This window comes from Strongylocentrotus purpuratus, unplaced genomic scaffold (assembly GCF_000002235.5).
Source record: "Strongylocentrotus purpuratus isolate Spur 01 unplaced genomic scaffold, Spur_5.0 spur5_scaffold_11, whole genome shotgun sequence".
NCBI classification, from domain to species: Eukaryota; Metazoa; Echinodermata; class Echinoidea; order Camarodonta; family Strongylocentrotidae; genus Strongylocentrotus; species Strongylocentrotus purpuratus.
Window position 1 is genome coordinate 32,095,392 of NW_022145596.1, and position 27,332 is coordinate 32,122,723.

The 27,332-nt window shown below is 34.8% G+C and overlaps 1 protein-coding gene and 1 long non-coding RNA gene across 3 annotated transcripts in view; one reads left to right on the plus strand and one right to left on the minus strand.

The window, feature by feature from the left end:
* Positions 1-3,907: 3,907 nt before the first annotated feature.
* LOC105445688 (DNA repair protein RAD50-like) overlaps positions 3,908-27,332 on the minus strand; it is a 53,818-nt gene continuing 30,393 nt past the window's right edge. For both annotated transcript variants that reach the window (XM_030981188.1, XM_030981189.1), the window contains exons 16-30: positions 25,641-25,698; positions 25,275-25,476; positions 23,373-23,402; positions 22,416-22,496; positions 20,170-20,228; positions 19,517-19,664; positions 18,776-18,949; positions 16,574-16,699; positions 15,291-15,343; positions 14,531-14,616; positions 12,582-12,658; positions 9,403-9,465; positions 8,013-8,146; positions 6,620-6,748; positions 3,908-5,334 (exon numbers count right to left, since the gene is read on the minus strand). In XM_030981188.1, the coding sequence (XP_030837048.1) occupies positions 5,274-5,334; positions 6,620-6,748; positions 8,013-8,146; positions 9,403-9,465; positions 12,582-12,658; positions 14,531-14,616; positions 15,291-15,343; positions 16,574-16,699; positions 18,776-18,949; positions 19,517-19,664; positions 20,170-20,228; positions 22,416-22,496; positions 23,373-23,402; positions 25,275-25,476; positions 25,641-25,698 (1,481 nt within the window). In that variant the 3' untranslated portion in view covers positions 3,908-5,273. The remainder of the gene's footprint in view (positions 5,335-6,619; positions 6,749-8,012; positions 8,147-9,402; positions 9,466-12,581; positions 12,659-14,530; positions 14,617-15,290; positions 15,344-16,573; positions 16,700-18,775; positions 18,950-19,516; positions 19,665-20,169; positions 20,229-22,415; positions 22,497-23,372; positions 23,403-25,274; positions 25,477-25,640; positions 25,699-27,332) is intronic.
* LOC115922338 lies at positions 12,838-13,824 on the plus strand. Its single transcript, XR_004063435.1, has 2 exons — positions 12,838-12,926; positions 13,647-13,824. It is a non-coding gene; the product is annotated as an uncharacterized LOC115922338 (long non-coding RNA).

Below are 27,332 nucleotides of genomic sequence, written 5' to 3' on the forward strand. Positions count from 1 at the left end.
ATGTATATGTATCATTGAAATAACATTTGTTTATTAATAACATGGAAGCGCAGTTTTTTTCTTCTCTGATCTGTCTAACTGAAAACATGGCATTTTTTAAAAGATTCATTTCTATGTTTACTATAAACCTTAGCATTTTTGGCATTTTAAGCTGCATGTATAGATGGAAAGCTTACAAAGTTCAATTCAATTTTATTTCACATCTCTTTAAACACACATTAGAAGATATTCAAACAAATCAGTATAAATTAAACAATATAAGTACAACACATTTATGGATATGGCACTAAGCAATGACGAAGGATGGTGGATGCAAGGGATCAACACAGGCCATTGGCCTGTCAAGGCTAATCCCCTATATTACCACACTTGAAGAGAATTTTTTTTTTAAACAATCAAACAGACAGATAATATAACAGCATAATCATATAAAACATAAAGAACTACATAAATAACATAAAAGTTCATCTGGCAAGCCATTCCAAAACTGTGGACCTTTAAAACTTACTGTGGTTCTTGAAAAGTTGAAATGATAAAAAGGTACTTACATTTTATTGGAATTTCTTGTTTTATAATTATTGATGTTGCTATTATATTCAAAATAGTCATCAAAGTAATTTTTCTGACTTTTTTTTTCAATCACAGATCGATCAATCAATCTTATTTACTGGGTGTAAGCCACAAATATATTTAAATTATTGAAATTTTTCCCAGGAAGCATTACATTTATAGAAGTAATAATTGTTTAGAATAAGAAAACATAAAAGATGCTAGTTGTAATATATTTGTATAAAAAATATTCAATATTTTTAATCTTTAAATAATTGTTGGGTATGTGCTAAATGCTAAATCATACAGTTATACAAATTAGTTAAAATTTTCAGTGGTAAAATGTGTTTCAAAATATGTCATAGATCCTTTAACACTCCAATGGATTTAGATATTTTTAAAGCAATGTAATTTACACGTTTCTTCCAGATCAAGTTTTTGTCTATGATTACGCCAAGAAATTTAGTACAGGTTTCTCTCTTTATACTCATTAAAGTTCAATATTTATTTCATAATGTTGTATTCTACAATTCGTACTTTTAAAGATCATAAAACATGTTTTGATTGATGTAGAGTTTATTGGCTGTAAACCACGTTTGCATGTTTTTCATTTCTGAATTCAATAGATTACTTAATGCAACTGGGTCTTTACCTAATAAAAATTAATTTATTTCATCTGCAAATAGAATGAATGATAAGATATTGCTAACACATTGCAGATCATTAATATAAAGCAAAAATAAAAGTGGCCCAAGATTAGATCCCTGAGGTACACCTACTGAAATACTTTTATATTCTTAATTAAAATTGTCAAGGCTTTTACATATTGCTTGCTATTTCACAAATAACTTTCAAACCCCTGTATTGCATTCCCCCTTATTCCAAAATATTTCGGTTTGTTTAGTAAAATTGAATGGTTAATACAGTCAAACGCCTTTGACAAGTCTAAAAAGAGCCCTATCACTATGTTTCTTTTCAATCAATGCATGTGTAGTACTCTATCCTTTTCTAAAGCCCAGTTGTTGATTTTGTTATGTATTGTGTTTATCAATAACAGATATTAATTTATCATAAACCATTTTTTCTAAAATTTTACTAAATATTGATAAAATAGAAATTGAAATGAAATAGAAATTTTTAAATTTTTAAAATAAAATAGAAATGATGTAGTTCCTGCACCATCCAACTTATCATGATTTTCTGTCCAACTGTACTAAACTAATCATTTGATAAATTTACAATTTGAGATTTATCCTTTATAGATTTACCTTCATATTCAATTTCATTTACATCATGCTTACTTTTGCTTTTGTTTAAATCTTCATTTATAACATTCTACATGTTTTCTTTGCATTGTTCACGACATTTGGGTTAAAAAATTGAGACTCACAAACCCAGTAAAAACCGTTAAATGATGTAGTTCCTGCACCATCCAACTTATCATGAATTTTCTGTCCAACTGTACTAAAATAATCATTTGATAAATTTACAATTTGAGATTTATCCTTTATAGATTTACCTTCATATTTAATTTAATTAACATCATGCTTACTTTGCTTTTGTTTAAAACTTCATTTATAACATTCTATGTTTTCTTTGCATTGTTCACCACATCCTTAAACTTATCATCATAAAACATACGTTTTGAATCATGTATTAAGTTATTAAATCTATTTCAAACATTTACATAAGTCGTTTTGTGATATGTCGTGGGATTTTAAAGACATTTTTTGTATAATATATATTTATGTTTACCGGAACTCATTTTCTTAATTTCTATTGTAATCCAAGGTTTAACATTTGCATGTTTCTTTCTTTTCATCTCTACCTCTTGGAAACATTTGTTATATAATTTAACATATATTTCAAGAAAACTTTCATACTTCTGATTTACAACATCAAGACTATCTTTAAAAAAACCACTTTACGAACTGCAATTTTGAAGAAAAAATGTATTGATGTGTATATCACTGAAGTCTCGTTTTGAGTATACTATTTGAAAATCATTTGTATCAGGTTGAGATGACTATCAAATGATCACTTTTATATGTGCCTTGACATAATAGATTTTGTGTATGTATTCTAATTGTAACATTAACATATCAGTACTTAACACAAGCTTCAAGCATTTATGAATATTTACATGTAACATAGTGGTAGAAGTGATTTTCAGAAAGAAAAAGTCATGTAATTTATACCTTTGTATATTTTTGAACAAATAAACTCACTATTTCAAAAATAAGTGTTACACATATATTATTTTATACAGTAGGCTTGCGGGTGCACCATGTGAGAGAGAGGGAGGATTGAGGAATCCTGAAAAGGACTCTCGGTAATCTTTCTTGAGGGTGTCCTGAAAAGGACTGTTGGTATAGTCTTCAAAAAGACTTGATTATCTTTCTTAGCTTATAGTTCTATGGAGAACTATAGCGCTTGGAGAGGATGAGTGGCAGAAGTGGCTCGACGTTTGGAACAGGTTGACTATCCGTCGTCAGGATTCCTCAATCTTCCCTCTCTCTCACATGGTGCACCCGCAAGCCTACTGTATATCTACATCACCATGCAAGCCAACACTTACAAGCAGCATCTATACATTATTTTTTTTTATACATGTACTCTTGCTTTAAAAAAGGGGAATTGTATGATGAACTTTACAGAGGGTTTTTATTGTAACTATAAAGAATACTAGCAAACATTTCATCTTTAAAGGGATCGGGTAACTTTGTCTCAGATTCCTGGATTTAGCTCGAGCTGCAATGATAATTATAAACCTGTAGGTCAGTCAGGAACCCGCCGATCGCCTGTCTGATTATCAAGATATTTATGATTGGAAATAAAAAAACATATTTTATAACACTACAGTCTATATGGTTTTGTATAACCGGTCACTCAAAGATTGTTACTTTTTTGAGGCATTTCATGATCATTTTCAGTGAAGTGCAATTTTTTTAGAGCTTCAATATTACACCATATCATAGACACTGATAACACATAAGGCCATATGCATCTCAGATTTAACATTGTTAAAAGATTACTTTAATATGGTCAATTTGCTGGTCCTATACCATTGCATTTTTTTTTTTTTAAGAGCCTAGATATATGAGTTGTAAGGAGGTTCCCTTGAGGGTCAAATCAACGGGATAAGGTCAAGAAGAAGGGAAAGAAGGAGATAGAAGATGATATCAAGCAGTGGACAGGATGCCTTGCATAAAATGCACAAAAACGGCAAGAGAGAGAGGAGACAGTGGAGAGCATTTGGTGAAAGAATCCATGACCCCCGACCCTCAGTTGTGAGGATGGGAGTAGAACGAATGTACAAACGTTCGTAGGAGAATAATTTCATCATTATAATTTTTGAAAAATACAAAGGAGTCTGCAAAATGAAAGCTGGCACATGAATCGGCACATTAGCTAAATCTCATACTGTACTTAATCTTCATCTTACTATAAAACAAAGTAAAAAATAAATAAACACATAAAAATTGACAAAAATATATTGAGTTACTTAAAAATTCATCACTAAAATGCTACTTGTAATATCAGGCAAAAAAGAGATTTAGGAAAACAGTGATACATATTATAGTGTACTGACTCTAAAATGGGTTGCTTTGAATGACATGTCTAACATGAAAGATAAATGTGGTTTATCCCTCAATATCAATAGCCAGGTAAAAAGGAAAATCTAGACCTCATCATAGAACGAGTTGTGTTTGATCTGGATTGACTGCAAGTCCTACAAGCAATAAACAAAATTACAAAATATCTAATCCCTTTAGCACATAAGTGCGCTTAATATCGAGTTACTATCAATTTCTATCAACCACATCTGTTTGTAAGACAGGTACAGGACCTCTAAGAGGGATTAATCAAAGATTACCATCCAATGGTAGAAGACTATCAGGTACAGTCTCCTCACTCTATTTCTAGATGATCAAAAGATACATAATACATGAAAATACCATTTCTAATGGAAGAATATTGTTTCACTAATTTGGCCTCATTTCTCATGAACCATAAATTAGTGCATATTTCAGAACATACATGTAGAAGCAGTTTGGCTGTATCTCTTCCACATAAGGTCGTCATAACATGCTTACCGTACCTAGTAGGGTGAGAGCTGAATGAAATTTTTTTCCGTACAGAGTTCCATTCGCTTTAGTCATGCTCATTATATTTATTACTGTTTCTTCGACATTTTCACAAACCTCACAGCCCCTTCGAGGAGCATAAGTCTATCACACTAAGCGCACTACTTGACATTCAACAAAGCTTCTTCCAAGTTATCTTGAAAAGGTATTTCTTTCTTACCCCTTATAGAGCCCAGAATGATCTAAATCAACCGTTTTCTAGATGCTGTATACCCCACTACCAATAATTTGCATGAAACTTCCCACAAATGCTCTTACAGCCTAATGAAGAGATCTTATCTTATAATCTACTTAGATTTTGCATTCAAAAAGGATGTTACAATGGAAAGTTATTTTATTCAGTCTAAAACCAGAAATTCTTTGTTCTTATTTATTTATTGGTTGGTTTATTGGTTTCTGCATCTTTTTTTTCTTTTTACATCATACATTTTCATTTTTCTGGTATTGGACTATATCATTTACTAATCTGTATCAAGGTTCATTCTTTCAATATCACAGGAAGCCACACTATATAGAAGTATTTACTTGCAAGCAGAAAATCAAACTTGATTTTCAATATATTGTTGGGTCAAGTAGCTAAACCGGCTCTGTTGGTTGTAGAGTGGCGATGTCATACTTCACAATAGTGGACCTGTAACTGAAATGAAAACACAAACAATGCTATTCATTTAAGGTTGTGCTTAATTTTGAAGGCAGAATGAGTGTTTTGAAACGCTCATCGTAAAAGCAGTTCCACGCGGTACTGTTTATGCTCCCTTCTCCAGGGGAATTCAGGCTCTGTATCTGGATTCGCATGCTACGTTGACCCCGGGAGGGCAAGTCAAGTTTGGGCGCGAGCTTTTGTCTAATATGCTTTGTAGGCACTGCACTGCATAGGCAGGAGCACTGTGTAATCAAGGAGATACAAAGCAGACGACGGTCAACTCACAAAATGTGGTGTAGAAAATGCATAATGCAACAGGTTAGGCCTACCCCGTGTAAGAAGAAGTAAAAGAATAAAAGTACACAAAAAAGAGAAATTATCTTTTAATTTTTTTTTTTTTTTAAAATAAAAATTTTGTTAGCACATTATATCAATTTACAACCCCCTCCCCCCCCCTACAAATCCTTTGAATTTCTACTGGTCCTGCTAGTTATAGATTTTCATGTGAACCGAAACACGTTTATGATGACGTCATTTAAACACGTTTACAAATAATTGTGCATTTATGCTTCCCCAGAAACAGTCTTTTTGGTGAAACGCTGATCCAAAACGCACCTTTTTGTGAGTTTACTATCGGCGTTTACGAGAAAATGAGAAAGGACGCAACCGTGATTTGACCTAAACGCGTAACAAAAGTCTTATTCTGGCCTGAAAAGTTCAGCACAAATGCACCCTTTGAGAATCAAATTACTTTGACAGTAAGAAACATTAATATGGTCATCTGCATTATCTTGCCCAGTATCTCCAAAAGACCAAAAAGAGTACCGACAGCATTCAGATAAGAATTGCAAGTGTTCAAGTAAGACGTTGGTTGCTTGACATTTAGCTTTAAATCACAGCTAGTCAGCAGTCCCTCTGATCTTCATTCTGAAGTAGAACACATGTACAATACTTCCAAACATAATTTCATAAAATTTTTAAATATTGCAGTTTCTTTCCTTCGATCACCTCTTCCTCATTTTTTAGGTTTAGTTTTATTTTGAACATTCCAAGGTTTATTACCCCCCGCATGAACTACATGTACAATGTATCCTTTTTTTCTTTGTAACAATCTAGATGCTATGTTAAATTATTGTAGTGTCAAGCACTTGCATTACAATTATTGTATTTTAGAAATTGAGTCATATTTTCATCATGCAAGGCAATAAATCCTACAAACTTCTAAGTCCTCTCAAATGAAGGAATATATAGGATATAGCTCTATGTTGAGAATACGTACTCTGCATTATTGGTGACTCGATAGTAGTTATCGGTATAGTCCGAGTGACCAAGCAGTTCAACAAACTCTTCATCGTGAGTGATGATCAGCAGCTGGAAGTTCCTTTGGTTCTCTTGACTCTTTAAGATGCTGCAAGGGAAGAAGGGAGCAAATATAGAGAGCAAATGATCAACTTTTGAAAGCATGACAAAATTGATTGTGACAATTTGGGTATGCTTTTGGTCTAAATATCAAGAAGTAAACAAGGGAAACGCTCTTGGCGGTCTTGCATGCCCGCATTACTCAATTCAGTATGATGAAAATTGATGTTGGGACATTATTTATAGGCAGGGTGGCCCATTAGCAGGCCCCCCAAAATAAAATCCTCTGAATATAATCAGCATTTTGAAGTGAATATTTACTAAGAATCATCAGAAGAATTATTTACTATTATTTGTACCGAGATTGATAACTTTCATGAAATATGAACAAATAACATGAATTGATTTATTAATTCTCATATTAAGTTGTGAAAAACATAATCCAAGTCTACTGACCTAAAATGACCTTTGACCTTGACTTTGTGACCTGAAATTTGTGTCATATGTTTTGTGATACTTAATTACTCTTGGGTACAAGTTTCATGGAAATTGAACAAACAATTTTGAAATTATGCTAACAATTCAAAATGTTGATGTTGATGCCACAACGTTAACAAAGTCTTAAGTTTGCAGACCTGAAATTATATTTGGCCTTGACTTTGTCACCTAAAAGATTAATCACATGATTGGTAATACTTGATAACCCTTCTGTTCAAGTTTCATGGAATAGGAATATAAACTTTCAAAATTCTGATAACATTTCAAAATCTTAACCTGATACCACAATATAATTTAAGTTTGTTGACCTGAAATGACCTTTGACCTTGACTTTGTGACCTGAAATTCTCCTCACATTATTGTGGATACTTGATAACCCTTTAGTCCAAGTTTCATTGAATAAGAACTTATACTTTCAAAATTATATTAAAAATTCAAAAACTTAACCTTGATTAAGTTTTTGATATTGACACCGCTGCCGGAAAAGTGGCGTCTATAAACTAATTTAATATGCATATGGCACACAAGGGCTTAAAAGACTGATATTTAGTCATCGCTAAAGGTTTATAAATGAACTGCAGGTCCTCAAAATTTCACTGAAGCTTATTCATGAATACTGTTCAATTATTTATCATAAACTTCTAAAGACAGAATACCACACATATATATGAACTCTACCGGGCCATATACCTACAGGTAACTACATTTAAAAACCAAGGACCAGTATGAGGTTTAAAAGCAGATTGTATAAAAAGTAAAATTTAGTCAAAAAGGATTGCAGAAAGAGACAGAGCAACGAGAGGACTAAGACTTACTCTACAAGTGCATGTGCCAAGCTCTCAACGTTGTCTCTATCAAGGTTTGCAGTGGGGTCATCTAGCGCCAAGATTCCACAACTCAAACAGAACGTCTCTGCTAGGGCAAGCCGTATCAAGAGAGAAGCGAGCACCTGTGGTAGATGGTACAACATTTTTACAATTTATGCCAATTTCAAATACAGTCAAACCTGTCTATGAAGGCCAACTAAGAGACACAGAAAGAGACCACTGTAGACAGGTGACCTTTCTAGGCAGGTTCTTCCACACGTTTCATTCTAGAGGGAGGCAATACACATGGCCACTAGGACAGAATTGACTGTACTAGAAAACAGTGACTGAAACAAATATGATGAAACGCTCACAAAATATCAATAAATTCTCAAAACAAAAATGTTAGCAAATATGTGAATAAAAATTAACATGGGATATTGATAAATTTCATTTTACATGCATGGAAAATCATGCATCAGATTAATTGCCAAGATAAGCCACACATGTTTATTTATAAGGTACATTACACACATAGGTGTATATATGGAAACATAGATGACCTCATTTTCTTTTGGAATGTGTAATACAACAGCAAACAAGAACAATAATAGTTTTTCTGTTTCTCATATCCATCTTTACTATTATTTTGAACAGGACCCTGTTTGACAAAGAGTTGTGATTGATTTGAATTGGTCAAAAGACTCCTCTAAAAAATCACAAACCTACTACGTCCTTATGCCTATCTCTTTAATACTACAGAGCTGTAATTGATATCAAGTTTGTGATAGATTTGAATAGATCACAACCATTTATTAGACAGGGCTGATATCAAGTTTGTGATAGATTTGAATTGATCGCAACTGTTTATTAGGCAGGGCTGACATCAAGATTGTGATAGATTTGAATTGATCGCAACTGTTTAGGCAGGGCTGACATCAAGTTTGTGACAGATTTGAATTGATCGCAACCGTTTATTAGGCAGGGCTGATATCAAGTTTGTGATAGATTTGAATTGATCGCAACTGTTTATTAGACAGGGCTGACATCAAGTTGTGACAGATTTGAATTGATCGCAACCGTTTATTAGGCAGGGCTGATATCAAGTTTGTGATAGATTTGAATTGATCGCAACTGTTTATTAGACAGGGCTGACATCAAGTTGTGACAGATTTGAATTGATCGCAACCGTTTATTAGGCAGGGCTGATATCAAGTTTGTGATAGATTTGAATTGATCGCAACTGTTTATTAGACAGGGCTGACATCAAGTTGTGACAGATTTGAATTGATCGCAACTGTTTATTACACAGGGCTGACATCAAGTTTGTGATAGATTTGAATTGATTGCAACTGTGTTATTAGACAGGGCCCAGAAGAAACACTTGAATGTTGTTGACCTTTTGACCTGCACTGCATCTTCCTCTCATATCCAGAATTTCGTCTCCTTTCATCATGACAACCTAGTAATATAAAAAAAAACAATATCATTATTCCTAACAATTTTACTACATAGTAGACAGAGAGAAAAACTATGCATCCCCGTCTTCTCCCAAGATGGCAGATAAAAGGGGTAATAAGTATATCTTTAAAGCACTTAGAGACATCAAAGAATTATTTTCAAGTGCTATAAAAATCCAGAATATTAACAGAGGGGTTAGATTCATATCTAAATCTACACTATTCTAGTAACAGATTACTGATAGTTATGACAGTGAGATGGGAATAGCTGTCAGCCAATCGAAGTGAAACTATAAGATACTAAAATCTTCCTAAAATTGTACCCCAAATTGTTGCTTTAGATAAAGCACCAAGGTTATATGGCAAAGTAAGTTATGAACATGTGTATTTTCGATTTATTTTTATTCATTTCCATTTTCAATAAAAAACAATATAAAGAGATATACAATAAATAGGGAACTAACAAAAAAATGGCCTTGTGGAGGCATAGTTCCCCGAACAGTAGTTAAGAGATTTACTTATACAAACAAAACTAAAAAAGTCACATACATGACCATACAGTACATGACAATTAACATGGCAGGGACATCGTTCATGGCAGGAAATACAAATGGAAGTAATCAACACAAATCATAAGTTTGAAAACAGTTATAGGTAACGTTGTATAATGTCATTATTGGTACAAGAATCATTGATATTTCCATCATTAACAAATTCCTTTGCACTGGCTGCCAGCCATAGCAACAAACAATCAACTCTGATTCGTTGACGATCAGCCATGCATGAAGTCTTTTTTTCTACTTTGTTATCAGGGCAGACAGCCAGTGGAACTGATTCGTTTAATAAAATTAGGGAAATGCAAGCATTACTTTAAACAAACAGAACTTTGTTATTCCTGGCTCATTTTTCCTGGTTGAGTGTCATATGAAAGGGCAGAAAATGAACTTTCTTGAAATGTGATTTTTTTTCTTTGAAATTCAGATACCGTTCGCCAAATAACTTTTTGGTACCCTTTCTTCAAATTGTTTTTAATCACCCATGCATGAAATATGCATTATATGAGATGCATCAAATGGAAGAGGAGGCTATAAGCTTTACAAATATGTGTCATTTTTTAATTATAATTGTGATTAAGTTACGATAAAACATTGATAATTCTCATTTTTCTGGGACACACTGGACAACACCAGTTTTAACAAATAAAGCCACACCACTACCGCGTCCATGTAATCTATCAGCATTTAACATTGTATAACCATCGAGAGAAAAGGATATTAAAGGGGCACTATTTATCCATGTTTCTGAGATAGCTTTAAAATCAAAAGAATGATGCAACATTGAAAAAAATTGTGATATATTTTCAAAATTTTCCCTAAGCTTCTGGCAATACAAAGAAGATGACTTATATTAGAATCAAACAGAGATTGAGAATTAAATTCTGAAGGTAAAAAACACGGACATTCTGTGGATGAGTTATAAACATGCAAGTCAGGACCAAGACCTTCAAGAGGGTTATTCATATAAAAACAGTGTCATTGTAATGTTGTACATGATGGTTCTTAGAAATAAGTCGATACAAAAAGCAGTCTTATAACAGGCGTGTAAGTTGTGTCTAGCTTGGCTGAGATTGGGATGAGACCAACATACATTAACGAGTAGTGAAATAAACCCACTATACGGACAAAGGAATCAAAAAGCGTTATTCAAACACAAGGTATGCACAATAAATTCTGTAACAAGTCGAGCCACACACACACAGCCGACTAGCTGAAAACCCCAGTACATGAAAAGTCGTGAACGGGACTGAACACAAAAAAGGAAGTACGCTTGGCAAATTCAAACACTTAAATATTGCCAAACAAAACATGACTGAGGATAAAAACCCTAACCATATCGTTATAAAACAAAATGGGACAGAATTGTACTGTATAAAAAGGCACCAAAAAGCACAAGGAGTCAAAAACTCGGTAATCTCCAGGGCCCGTCTTTATGCGATCAGCATCTGTCAATATTTGTAGCTAGTTAGCTTGACTATAATCGGTGTGGGGGAGGGGAGGTATAGACCAATCCACTTGGCTTCATGGGCTCCCGGTGCTTGCCGACCCGATGGCTCCAGTCGATGGCTTTCGGGTCCAGATCGATGGCAAGGTGATCCTTCGCAATCCGGCAGACGCCTATCGTCAGTGTTCAGCGACTCCTTCACACTGTAGATCCTGACGCAGGTTCTGCGCTATAGTACTGCTCCTGGTTGTTTTGATCCAACATGAGTCTCCATATATAGGTACAACTAATGAATTGAAGACACTTTTTTTGTTCTGAAGGAAAGTCACTGACACTGTATAGTCTATACTGCATAAAGCTGAGGCAGAGGTTATTTATATATCACATAATACCAAAAGAGGCACATGGAACTTACAAGACAAATGGCAGACAGGAGCACTGCAGATTTTGTGGAGGAGTATGAAGAAAATCAGCCAATTAAGTTCTTGACTCCATACGTCCACGCGAGTAAATCAAGAGATATTACATTCTCATTACTCTACATTTGCATGGTCCAGAATATACAACAAAACAAATACGCTAACAAAAACTCACCTCAACCAAATAATACGTTTTGATGTATATAGAGCCAAGTTCATTAGGTGTGCCACCTAAAACGGCAAAGTTATGAACATGCAAACATACTATGATGACTGTTAAGAACATGTGAACATACTACGATGACTGTTATGAACATGTGAACATACTACGATGACTGTTATGAACATGGGAACATACTCCGATGACTGTTATGAACATGCGAACATACTACGATGACTGTTATGAACATGTGAACATACTACGATGACTGTTATGAACATGGGAACATACTACGATGACTGTTATGAACATGTGAACATACTACGATGACTGTTATGGACTTGTGAACATACTACAATAACTGTTATGAATATGTGAACATACTACGATGACCGTTATGAACACGCAAACATACTAAGATGACTGTTATGAATATGTGAACATACTACGAAGACTGTTATGAACATGATACTATGATAACTGTTATCAAATTCATGTGCTACATATATAGGGACAAGGCAATGTGATCTATACTAACCCTGTAATTGTACTGCCTCCTTTGAGTGGTAGATGCTCCCGTCTCATCATCAGCGCGTATCTCAATATAGTCAATATCTAGCAGAGAAAGGAACATAGAATGGTAACAATTAAGGCATGGTAATGAATGCATTTATGATAAATTATGATACTTTATCATACCCCAAATGTAACTGTCAGTACTCCATACTCCATACGCCTGCATATGTAGCGTTCCATACTCTCATAGCAACCCATTTTGAGAAGCACAATTGTACGTCACGATGTAAAACCACGGCAAAGTTAGCCTGTTTTTATTGTAAAGTTAAACTACTTGGTCTGCCCATATTATTTGGTCTGCACAGTGGTAAGCAATTAAACATGTGTTATTTGATTGGATTGTATTATCAGTGTTTGTGACATAGGTTTCGTCATTTAACTATAAATACCACAGATTATTTGATGATAATGAGAATGTTGCATGCCATTGCCCATGTTATAATATAGCATTATTCAGAACTGTAGAGGGCGAAGTACATTCACACTCACTTTCAATGAATACATAATACATAACTCACAAGATAAGATGTTTATAAAATCATAGTTTATTAGCGAGTTGTGCATAATGCATATAAATGCATACAGTGTAGATATTATAATTATCGGGGTAGAAAATTACATAATGAAGGTTTTAGTACTTAAATTAAGTTGTTTATATTTAATCTCCAATCTTGTTGCTCAGACATACCGGTACCTGTTTAATAATAAGAGCATGAAGTTTAGGTACGTTATTTTATATTACATTGTGGTTGTTTATGATACATGTATTTAGTAGTTTATGCTTGACAAGAATGCTAGCTCATAATGATAACAAGGTATTTGTTCAGTAAGCACTGTTCCCTTTATAAGATAGGTAGCTGCTAGCAATAGTTAATTGCTTGTTATTTATTATTAAGTTTGCGATTTTATTTCCGCACATTTGCATGGTTTGGGCCAGAATGTTAAGGTCAAGTTAGACACCTAATACCAAAGTTGAAAGGTTAACATGGCATCAATTGATATACTTTTCTTTGGCTTTGTTTTATAGTTCTTACGGCAACATCTTACGGCAACATGTAAAGCGACTTCCAAGTTAATCAGCTAAATCGGCGTCATCTATCAAGTTAACGGCTTATTCGATATTCGAGAGTAAGATTGTAAGCCTGTAAACTTTCTTCAAGGAACGATGACAATAAAGGAAGCATGATTAAAGTGCCCGTATACAAGACCTGTGACTGTATTCATTTATCTGGTGTAAACGTGTCAAGTTCGAGAGGGGCAGGCACACCAAAACTGGTGCATCACAGGATGAGTATATATGTACAGGTACGTTGTTATTCTATATGAAAAAGTAATTTCCACACAAATTGAACACTATTTTGCAGCAAAATGTAATGCTGTTTTTTTTAATGATGATGTGAAGTGTAATAAGCTTCACATTGCTGTATCTTATAACACACAGCTAAGTGAATATGTGTAGGAACTTTGTTGTGCGCAGGTGCCATTCATTTACATGCTTTAAAAAATAAACGCCATAGCTTAAAATTTCCAGTTTTGGAAACGCCTCCCTATCAAAAATGAAATGGAAGCTCTTATTGCCAATCATGTGAAAGAATATGTATTGACTAATACATGATGATACAAATGCCGGGAAACTGCCTACTCATTGATATATTGGGTAAATTATCATATCAATCAGGCCTCGTATGCGCACTTCAACATGGAACATTTGGGCATATATTTCTTTTTTTGTGTGCAAATTTAGGATAAAGTATTGCCATCTAAACTTCTGAAGGCAATATTTAAACAATTTGGCACCCAAAACCCTTGAACCGCAATTTTACCACTACTGGTCTATATCTTTAATGATTCATATACTCTAGTACACGGTTCCCTCTACAAACAAACTCTAAGAAGCCCTCAAGTTCTTACCGCTTCCCTTGTATGTGTTGCGCCAGAGATCTTGTAAAATCTTGTTGATCTTTAACATCTTCTGTATGTGATAAGTGTTGATAGCACTGCACAAAGAAAAAAAAAGTAAACAAACAAACATTTACAACTACACCATGAACCAAGTTCAACAGCAGTTGTCTTCAAAAGCTGTCAAGTACATCGCAACCCTTCAACATTTTCTGATACAGGTCTAAATCAGTGTTTGAATAAATGCAACAGACACAACTGTTAGTCTTATTTTCCATGATTCGATAACAATTAAGTTTCACATTGGACAGATTGCAATAGAGTGACTCAACCCAATGCGTTCTCTGGTTTCCATAGGCTTAATACAGAATCCACACATTAGCAAGGGGTTACAAACTCAGAGATAGAAAGGTATACTCAACGGGTTGGTCAATTGTGTTTCCATTTGAAATAAGGATAATTTACATTAATTTGCTTTGATAAATATTTGTTATATATACAGGGCCCTGTCACGTAAAAATTTATGAGTAATTGTACGTGTATCTCCTTTAATCAATTGTAACATTACAATATTTAGTAACATCAGATTAATATCTTATAGAAACAATCCATTGCAAGAATTGCAGCAAGATTGGAGATATAATTTTTGTTTGACTAATTGTAAGTTGAATTTTATATCAAAGAGCAGTGATCTAATCCTCATTCTCTCTTTATTCTAAATAAAGTCTTTAATAATTCATTTCCATCTCATTTTCTTCTAAGTTCTTATTACCTATTTAGAGCATTGTAGTATTTGTCCAAATCCTCGTTGGCAACCTCTGTTGTCTGTAAGAATCAAAGACAGAATCATTTGTTGAAATGAATTACAATGGAAATACAGAGACACTTGTTTGTACATAAAGAGGGTTCAAAAATTCACAGAAAATAAGTCCTGAACATAACAAATTCTTAATCAATATTACAATCACATATTAGGTTTGTGGTACAGGCCCTATACAGGCCCTCATTCTGTTAATAGACAAATATTTTTTAACACGGTTCACAAATACACACAAACTGGATAGAATAGTCGAAAATGATGCCTCCGTCATAGAGCAATTTTACAAACCAAAACAGAAGAAATATTTCAAATCAAGTTTGATTGTAATCCATTAGCAGGTTCTCAGAATATCGTTGATTACAAGCTATTTCTCATATACATGTATGACCCTTTGATCTTTGACCTCATGACCCCAAAATCTACTCAGTTCATTAATTGGCTCTGCAAGATACATACATGTCTTGAGTTTGATAGTAATCCATTCTTCGGTTCTAATGATATTGCGATCACAAGCTATTTTTGCATACATAATGAGCCCCATGACCTTTGACCTTGACCTCATGACCCCAAAATCTAATCAGTTCATTGCCTCAGCAAGATACATACATGTCCTGAGTTTCATGGTAATCTGTCCATCTGTTCTAATAATAATGTGATTACAACTATTTTTGCATACATAATGAGCCCTGTGACCTTTGACCTATGACTTTGTGACTCCAAAATCCAATCAATTAATTGTCTCTGCAAGATACATTCATGACCAAAGTTTGTTAGGAATCACTCAGTCGGTTCTTGAGATAACGCGATCACAAGCTATTTTGCATACATAATGAGCCCTGTGACCTTTTACCTTTGACCCTGTGACCCCTAAATTTAATCAATTCATTGGCTCTGCAAGTTACATTCATGAGCAAAGTTTGGAAGGAATCCATCAGTCGATTCTTGAGATAATGCAATCACGAGAACGGGACGTACGGACGGACAATCCGAAAACATAATGCCTCCGGCTACTTCGTAACGGAGGCATAAAAAATGTATGATTTCTTCTCCTCCAAATCAGTGGTTTCATTACAAATTTTGGCTAATTTTATTTATATTTTAATAAAAAACAACAAAAAAGAAATTAAAAGACCTCTACAATGTATATTGTGACAGCAAAAATCTCAAATGTGGTAAACATTCATATATAGCTATCTAAATTACTCCATGCTAACAACACATGAGTATCCACTCACCCTACATTTAATCATCATATCATTGTAGTTCTTCTCAGCATTCTTGTACTTGTCACTCTCTAGCTCCTTCTCTTGTTTAGTGACCGCCTCCCTCAACTCGGTAGATCTCCCATCAAGCTGATTTTTCTAGCAAAAAAGAAGAAAGACAGAAAAATAAATAAAAGAGGAAACACAATGTAGTCTGTGAAGCGATTTTGTGTATTTCCCCGGGACCAATATCAATGAAGATTTCTATATGATAGTGTTGCACTCAACGGAGAGATGTTTTTTTTTTTAAATAAGCATCAATTGTTTCCTCAGAGATGTGTTAAATGTAGATGTTAGTGTACAAAAATGAGAGAAACTAAAGAAAGGCAATTGTCTTTCAAATTAGAGAATTAAAAAAAAGGGAAAATATATGTAAATAAGAGAAAAAACAATGGGCTTGGGAAGAGTTTTGTACGTACCTGAGACAATATCAATGAAGATTTCTACATGATACTGTGACTCATCAGAGAGAATTTGGGAAATGGGCATTAAAGAGAAGATTCATTGATTTTAAAAAACTAACTTTAATGTCATTATTGCAAAGGTGACACTTTGATTGGCCAAGGTTATCGAAAGCCAATGCTTGGAAACATTCGAAGTAATGATTATTAACAATTACAAAACGCTTAGATACAGCCCCGACATAGCACCTGAAAAGCTCTCCGGTCGCTGATGAGATATGACATCACATGTTGAACATGATGTGCACAAGCAGACGATGGCCAATGACATCTCACATAATTTCAGTGCCTGTTTTGTCATCTTTTCTTCAGTTATTTCTCTTACTTCAATACCCTCAGGCGAAATGTTTAATCTCACTCTAAACCCCATGCATGGTATTATTTTGATGAAAAATGCAAGGAAAAAAAAGAAAAAGGAATCCGTCGCTTGTAAACAAAATAAGACGCCATTGTATTTTCAGCTGCATACACCGCGGCATGTTCGGCGTTTCAAGAGGGAACAAAATTACACCCATGCTATCCATTCCGGTGGTTTTAATTTGAAAGCGTGGTTTCTTCGATTGTTCATTAACCCCTATCCTGTGTATTTATAAACAAAATAATTTAGTTTTCAGAATGGGGGTCATATTCCATTTTGAATGGTGTAAAATTCCATCACATTTATATACACTAAACTCATTATAATTTGAGAAATAAAAGCATTGCAATTATGTTCATTCTTTATGGGATGTCGTCTGCTTGGGCAGGGTTGGTTCATATTGTGACGGCATTAAAACATCGTCATTTTTCCGGCCAATCTCTGGCATATCCCAGATGCTATGGAGGTTGTCTTATTTGTATTTTTATAAATCACCCGATATGTAGTTGACCTAAAACTTGCACGATGGCCATCTGTTAGCTTACCAGTTTTTACTAATACACTATTTGCCATATTTGTGATTTTCTATGAACCCGCACTTTAACAACATGGCATACACTATTTGCTATCTGAGGTTCATTTTAGGTCAGTCACCTGAGTGACTTCATACCAAAATGGTCTAAATTATTGGCTTTTAACTTAATTCTATTGGATTTTAACCTCAAAGCGCAAGTTTCCCCTTTTTTCACAAAGAAGCATGTTTTCAAATGTGATAGAAAACAAAAGCAACTTATTTCTAATGAACCGTAACCCTCTTTTATTTATAAAGTTTGAGTGCAATAATGTCAACAACAAAAAGAGAGAGATTGATAATGGAATTTTCTTTTTTTGCCAATAAGTTTATATTCAATACGCCTTGTCATGTGAGTGACCCTTGAGTCATCATGGCCCTATTCATATTGGTGTGATACAGAGGCAAAAAAGGGTTTGAGGGACAAGAATGCAGGAGTGTGGTAGCCGAGTGGTTTAAGGCGCTTGACTGGAGATGTGAAAGTCGAAGGTTCGAAATCCCGACATGGCACTAATATCCTTTGGCAAGATATAAACTTGCACTTGCTACTCTCCATTCAGGTGTTAAATGGGTACCTGGTAGGATGCGACCCTGATTGTTGGTCAAACAGTTTTTGAGCGTCAAGTAACGCCTAGCTGGAATGCTCCCTCAGGAGTGGATATTACACACACAGTGTGTGTGGGTGAGCATTGAATCCAATGACCGGGTAATAGTATATCTGTAAAGCGCTTAGAGACATCATAGATGTATTAAGCGCTATATAAAAGCGGAATATTATTATTTACCTCTTTATTAAGACCAGCTTTCTTTCCCTCCATTTCTGTCTTCTCTCTCTCAATTGTGATGGGATTATAACCACCTAGTTGCTCCTGAAGCTTCTCTATCTCACCGCTCTTCTTCTCAACATCTTGACGGTACTTGAAGAGGAGCATGTTATTCCGTAACTCCATCTCTTTCACCTGGAGGGGGGCAAGCCATGCACTGATCACACATTCATACTTTAAACAGTTTACATCTAGTGAGTAGAGCATTCAAGAGATGGCCATGATATGCACTAACCCCACATTCCATAAGATCAGTTTCTTGAAGTGTCTTGAATACTCCCAAATTAACAGGTCCCACATTCATAAAACCTTACTGCGCTAGTTGTCAATTAATTACATAGGCTATAGTACTTACTTGGCTTACTAAGGTTTTATGAATATGAGCCCTGGTCAAAGATCCTACCCATTGATTAAGCTCGTATTATGGGAAACAAAAACAAAAGTTGCCAACAAAATTCCCATATGACGACATAGCATATCTTGATGAAGAAATTAAAGCAATAACTGCAATAGAAATGGTTCCCACTATAACAATTGGCACAAGATCTTGAAATAAGTACTATCATACTGCTATCTAAAGAGACCCCAACAAACCAACCCACCAACCCAGAATATGATAAGTAAACACTGAGTTACAGGATAGATTGAGGCTGAAGAAATTAAATTGATCTACATGAATTGAAAAGAAATAAAGTAGCATACCTTCTGATTACTGATTTCATCTGTGAGTTGTTTAATGGTAGCTTCGATTGGACTTAGATCCTCACCCAATTTAGTCAACTTCTCATTAAGGACAATAATCTTCTTTTCTACATCATCCAATTTAGACTCCTTCCCATCCGTCACATACCTGATAATAAACAACACAAATACAGAGAGGTTAGGAGCAGCAAACAAAAAAAGGGGAAAAAAGAAAACAAAAGAAGAAAGTAGCGGTGTGTGATTTAGCTCTTAAAAACTCCAAAAGTGTTCTGGTAAATTTAACAGAAATAATATCACTGAAAAAAATCGCTCTCATGAATAGAAAAGTATTTTAAAACACTGGTTAGGAGTACTACAGGAAGTGATTAATATCCCTGGGGGTTGGGAAGATGATCAGAGGTAACAAACGTTTTCATCGGAAATGATACGCCCAATATATACTTTATTAGGGGTTATAATAGTCCTGCTGAAATCTTAGCACCTATTTTGAGGTGCCTTTGATGACAAAATTCTAATTTAATTCAATCAACAATCAATGAAGGAAGACTGCTAGAAGTGTAGAAAGTTTTCAGAAAGTTTCTCTCAAAACAAACATGACATTAGAAATGAAAGGCCCCTAAAGAGAGGTAAATGGAAGTAGTAGATGGACTTACTTTGCAATGTGTGAAGTCCCTGCACGGATATCTCTCAGCTGCTGCTGGACCTCATCAATCTGAAAGATATATAGGTACATACTTCTACGAATAATTAATTTTACAATTTCAACTATCCTAAAAATGGTTTTTGTTCTGGTTTATGCTCTGGCTCCTAACCATTAGGAGCCAGAGCATATAACACTGAGTTCCCATAGGGCATATATTTATTCAAGTGGTCATATCTCAGCCAATACTTAACATATTCAATTGGTTTTCGACATTTGGACATTATTTTTGATGCCCTTTCGGAAAATGAAGAAAAAATTGAGAAATTTTAAAATCAGATTTTTGATGACGTCACACTTCACCACTCTATAGTTTTGTGAATAGAGGTATGAAACCTGAGATTAGATTGTTATTATTCTGGCCATGTATAGTTGTGCACTGAATTTAGATGATCATTTTTCAAAGTAAACATAGTAAACTTTTCACACAAAAATCAGACGGTCATTTAAAAACATAGACATTACCAATTAGTAATACTTTTACTATGATACAGTTCTTTCATCAAATCAATGCATTAAAACTTAGTTACTGTTTTCAGTGTACATCACTAGGCTCAAGCAAGTTTTACAGCAGCATGATGTCAAGTATCACTGCTATGCAGATGACATCCAGATCTACGAATTGTTCCTTCCCAATCAAAATGACGCAAGTCGGACTGTCAAACTACTCGAAGCTTGCGTCAAAGATGTGCAAACTTGGATGAACTCGAACTCACTCAAACCGAATGACAGTAAACCTGAACTAATTTTATTTGGTTCGAAATCAAATCTTGCTAAGATACAGTCGTTCAATATATCTATATCAGATTCTGTAATCAGTCCTTCCTTGCATTGTCGCAACCTTGGTGTCATGTTAAACTCGTCTATGTCATTGTCAACTCATGTTTCTAGTATTTGTAAGTCAGTCAGATATCAACTGAGAAATCTAGGTTTTATTTGGAAATACTTAAGTCGTTCAACCACAGAGAAACTTGTAAATGCTCTTATTTCATCACGCTTAGATTTCTGTAATTCTATTTTCTATCTGCTCCCTAACACACAACTTTTTTGACTCCAGAAACTGCAAAATACTGCTGCACGTATTGTCACACTTTCTTCTCGTAGAACTCACATCATCCCCATTTTCAAAACTCTTCACTGGCTCCCGGTATGTGACTGAATCATTTTTAAGTTGTTGTTGCTAGTTTCCATTCCTTGTATGACTCTGCTCCTTCCTATAATATCAAGTTGATCGTTAAGTATAAGCCTACAAGACATCTTCGTTCATCTCAATCCTCCTTATTAGTTGTCCCTAAGACGCGCAGTTCCTGGGGGGATAGAGCCTTTTCTCATTCTGGTCCGTCCCTTTGGAATAAGCTGCCACTTAGAATTTGTAACTTAACTGCCTCCATGACTTCAAAGTTGCTCTAAAAACCCATCTCTTTCTAAACAATGCTATTTAATCATGTCAATGTAGCGTAATAATTTGTGTTGTTTTAGTTTACTTTATTTTAGTTAAGAAAGGTATATGTTTGTGATAGTAATATGTACAGCGCCATGAGCGTCAGAGCCTGGCGGATTTCAGCGTTATATAAATATCCATATTATTATTATTATCATTTAACTATATAAATGCTTTCTTTTTGAATGGGTAATTATAACGCAGGAATCCCAATACCTTAATCAAAGATATATTAGACAGAAAGCCTACTAAATAAACTTAATAAACTGTATCCTTTTATGAATTAATGAAGAATTAGCCACAGAAAAAAAGCCCCAGAAATGGAGAAAAAAAGCCCCGAAAGTTGAAAGAGTAGCCCCTGAAAATTTCCAAAAAAATGGATATGGAGCACCAGAAATATTTTTTTCTCCTCCTGACAGACACACACACTGAAAAAAGATGCACAACCTATACCTTTCTAAAATAAAGGCTTGTTCTCATATGAAGTGGTAAACCATGGTTGTTTCTTTAATACATGTAAGAGAATGGCAACTGCGCGCAACAAAAGTTCTACAGTGTATTATATTCATTGAGTTCTGTGTTATAAGATACAGAAATGTATCTTATAACACAGAAATGAAATGAAATGAAACACAGAAATGAAGCGTATTTAATACATGCACATCACCCTAAAATAATAACTGCGTCATATCTGAACAAGGCTTTAAAAAAGTGCTCCAGACTTGATAATCAAATTAAATGAAATGTATGATACATACCTTCTCTCTGATTGCTTTGATTTCCCTCTCTTTCTTCTGAATGATAGCTGCTTTATCTTGATCTAGCTTCTGAAGCTTGTCCTACCCAGATGAAGATAAATCACACAAGTCAAGTATAGAACATGGTAAAAATACAGGTTTTTCTCTACATTTCGAAACATCAGAGATTATTGACTTTCTGATGACATACATATAAACATCTCCTGGTGTAGTGAAAATAACCTGCTTAATTACAACATCCAGAGAGCCTGGTCAGTCAGGTAATAATAATAACAATAATTTTGTTTACCCAGGGAAGCCTCATCAGCATAAATGCTGTCCTTCCTGCAATTGATATTATTCTGGCAATTACCAGGTACCCATTTACATCTGGGTGGAGAGTGCCAAATATGGATTAATGTCTTCCTAAAATACATTAGTGTTGGGCTGGGATTCAAACCCTCAACCCATGGTTTGAGAGTCAAGTGAATGAACCACTATACTACGATACATCCACAAAGGTGATACACCTGTCGCTAGAAACACTACAAAGATCTTATCACAACTTGCTTCTATACAATCGGAATCTTGGGATGTGGTAATGAAAATACCCAAGTAAACCAAACTAGTTTAATGATTGTTCTGACCAACGTCATTCTATTCAACATGTCTACTATTCCTGGGTTCGCTTCACACATAAATATATGCAATTTCCCTTTTGGCTACTAGTATATCTGACTATTGCATTGCTATTACCAGCATTCTGGTGGTTTTTCACTTCTGTATTCATGTAATTTCATTCTTGGGTGCCATTATAGTCAGATATGTGTGCTTTACAAATCTTAAATTATTATTATTACTATCATTACGCACAACAATTAGACTGGATAAGCAGCTTTAATACAAAACTAATTATTCAGAGTCTACTTTTCAAATCTCACATAGTGCTTAAGGTGCTTGGACACACTATAAAATTACCTTGATCGGTTTCTGTTCTTGTCTGGAATTCTATTATGAGAGGAACAAGGGAAAGAAAATGGGAGGGTAAACAATAACAAATATATATCATACTAATAATATACTGGCTATAAACATTCTCTACTGTCTCCAAAGAAATGGATTATTATTCAAATAATGCTGGATTGTGAATTGTGAATTGTCAGAAGTATAAATAGAACTTAGCTGAAGGTATATAGTTAATCATCACCATCATCTTCATGGGGTATCAATACAACACTCTTACGCTACCACCAAAATCAGTGAGCAATTAATCTTATACCAGTATTGCCCTTTCAAAACCTTAATTATCACAGACCAGGGGGTGTTTCACAAAGATTCTAAGTTGAACTTAACTCTAAGTTGGACTTAATCATTATGGAGAGCCACTTGTAGCCTTAAAATAAAATATACTCAAAAGCAAAAATTCAAATATTTTAGACTTTTTATAAATTCCACATCAAGAACATGAAATCTCCTTCAGAATAGAAAATATGAATGATTTGAATCAACATTTTATGCCTTTTAAAATAACTTTTACAAAATATTTTCAAAGATGCTAACGGCTTTCCATAATTGTTGAGTCCAACTTAAACAACAACTCTCTCTTTTACTGACCAGTCTCTCTACATCTTCTATTTGGGACCGGTAGGGCATTAGCTCATATACTTAAAGGTAATACAAAGTTTTGGGAATTTTTTAAAATCGGGTGGAAAGTGATTCTTTGCTATTTTTATATATTTGGATGCCCCTGTGGATGTATTATAAGCACTAGAAAATTTAGCACCTAAAACACTTCTGTTTTTGAGAAAAATTGAATATAAAAATTTAGCGATGGTCCCAGTAAATTTTGATAAATTTCAAATAGCACCTACAGCCGTACAATGGTAGCTGCGACCATGAAAATCTCAGAATATGTAGTAGTGATATATAATTTCCAAACAGGAATAGCTAATCGGTCGATTTTAGTCAAGAAACATTGTTTTATAGCTTAATTAATATCTTGACCTTGAGAGGGAGTTATACAACATAAAGAGTTTATTATTTACAATTTCATAACTTTAGACTCAATTTCAACCGCGACAACGATCACTGAATATTGTAGGATCGCATATGCTTCCGATATGATCATTTGAAACAAATTCATGACTCCATTCCAAAACTTTGTATTACCTTTAAAGGGATCCAGTAATTTTGTCTCAGATTCTGAAACAAAATTCTGAATTTAGCTGCAATAATAATTATAAACCTTTAAGTCAGTCAGGAACCCCATGACTTTTACAAGCCGATCGCCTGTCTGATTATCAAGATAATTATGATTAAAAATCGAAACCAAATTTTGCGTTTGCCTAACGGTTTTCATAACACTACAGTCTATCGGGGAAAACAAGGATGGTAAAACCGGTCACTAAAAGATTTTTATTTTTTTGAGGCACTTCTTGATCATTTTGAAGCGTAATTTTTTGAGGGCTTCGATATTACACCATATCACAGTAACTGATAACACATAAGGCCATGTATCTCAGATTTAACATTGTTAAACGATCCCTTTAAATCACAGAGTTAACACCCTTCTGGCTCTGAACAGACTATATATTCTGTAACTTAGTATAAAGATGCATCATCATAACCCCTACCACCACCACCACCATCGTCCTCCTCCCCCCACCATCATCACCACTACCACCACCACCATGACCACCATCATCATGATCATTATCATCCCTACCCCCACAATTACCACTACCACCACCATCATCACCACTACCACCACCACCATGACCACCATCATTATGATCATTATCATCCCTACCCCCACAATTACCACTACCACCACCATCATCACCACTACCACCACTTCATATTCCATATCCTAGCTCCTACCTCTATTTCTCTTTGGAACGTTCTGCTGTTTGTACTCAGTTCTGCTTGCTCACTCTCTAGTCTCTCTCTCTTCTGAAGCTTAGCAGATAGATGAAGTGTCTCACTGGTGATGCTATTGATGCTGATTCTCATCTTGTTTACATTATCAACATGTTCCTGTCTCTGACGTTGCTTGAAATCTAGGGTACTCCTCACTGTATTCCTGAAATGAAGAAAAAAGCATTACTGAGAAGGCACATAACGATGCTAAGAATGTGTGGGTGCAGAGTAGAAAAAAATTCAGATGAGTTTAATGCAGATCATTTTTAAAGCAAATGAGCACCTACCTGGCCAGAGCTATTATTAAAACGAAAAAATGTGACTCACAATTTGATCTTGACTTCTTCTGTCTCAGTGTTGACTTGTTGAAGAGTTCTGCTTATATCTGAGAAGAGAGACATACACACACACATGAATACCAAAGTTCATATTATATCAACGTCTTTAGAAGCAAAGCAGTAAAATATCTTTGGCAGTTATCCTTCAAAAAAATACCTGACATATTTTTTTCCAGGATTCCCAAAGTTATTACTATGTAATACAAATCTAGTTACTTAGTTAAATAAATCAATACTATTTGCTGGATGATCTCTTATGCCCATATCAATGTAATACAGAAAGACACATGTACACAAATTAGTTACATACCACAGAAAAATGATACATAGATAGTTTTTGAAAGTGATGAAAATGCTAAATCTTAGACAAGGAATACATTATAATAACAGACACATAATGCCAATCTTATAACCGTGATCAAATTCTCACACTAACCTACATATCAATTACAATACAGCCCAGAAGTTATTGGGTATGATTTTGCGGGGCAGATTTTCCCTGATGGGTATTTCACGATAAAATATCAATGGAAACACGATGAAATACCGCACAAAACATGATGAAAATTATGCTAGATTTCACACTCGTGAATGGTTTCCTCTATCGGTATTATGCAGGAGATGTGTGATACTCGCATAATCACCCGTTAGTCTATCGTGTTTCATGGTTGATCAATACGCGTATTTGCAACAAGTCACGTCCTCTGCAAGCTAGCGCATGCCTTGCTCATCGCGCGGTGTGCGCTAAGTCTTGATAAGTATGATTTGTACGCGCAGTTCCTTATGTGTCTTTGTTTACGTCACAATAGAAAGTATTTATGTGTAAACATTACACACAGTTAAATACTAGTAAAAGTTGTGACATATTTTTATGTTTACATCTGGTTAAAACAAATAATTGATTGCCCACCTACGTATACACCGCCGGCGCTAAGTCACTGGGCGTGGAGAAGCATTGGGTGCTGATGCCGTGAAGCAGCAAGTAGATCTAACTTTCAAAGTTGCACAAACTTGAACGATTTGCATTCACTTAAATTATAATTGTGAACACAATACCTTTTATTCTCACTGCCATATTTTCTGTTCGCCTACTCCAGATATACATTTCTCATTCCACAACCTCCACCAAATAAAAAAAATATTCCCAAGATCGTCACTTCACAAAACATGCGTGCGATCAGATTCTTTCATTTGCCCTTTCAGTATCATTGACAAGACTACCGTAAGAAGGGTCTCCACCCCTATATAAATGAAAACGTCCAATCATGGATAGTCTTGCCTACTCGTCACACGTCAAAGTTGCCAGGTGGGCTGGTAACCCAGGTAACCTAAACACACATAATAAACATTTTTAGTTGACGACGTTAGATGCTTGATAGTAAAATCTTTAAAAAATGGCACGGATCAATTTCTCATGGACGGAGAAATGTGACAGAGAAGAGAGAGAGAGCAGGGTGAGAGCATAGACCTAAGTATTAGGTCCATGGCGAGAGCGAGAAAATCCCTCTAGTATCTCCATGGGGGGGGGGGCGTAACTTTACAGAATAAAGAGAGAGAGAAATGTTTGATAGGAGCGTGGGCAAGTGAATTCATACAAAGGGAGACATTTGTCTGCCACATGCCACATTCACATTCCTTTTTGTTTTTGCAATAAAACAATTAAACTCCCTGGTTTTAAGTC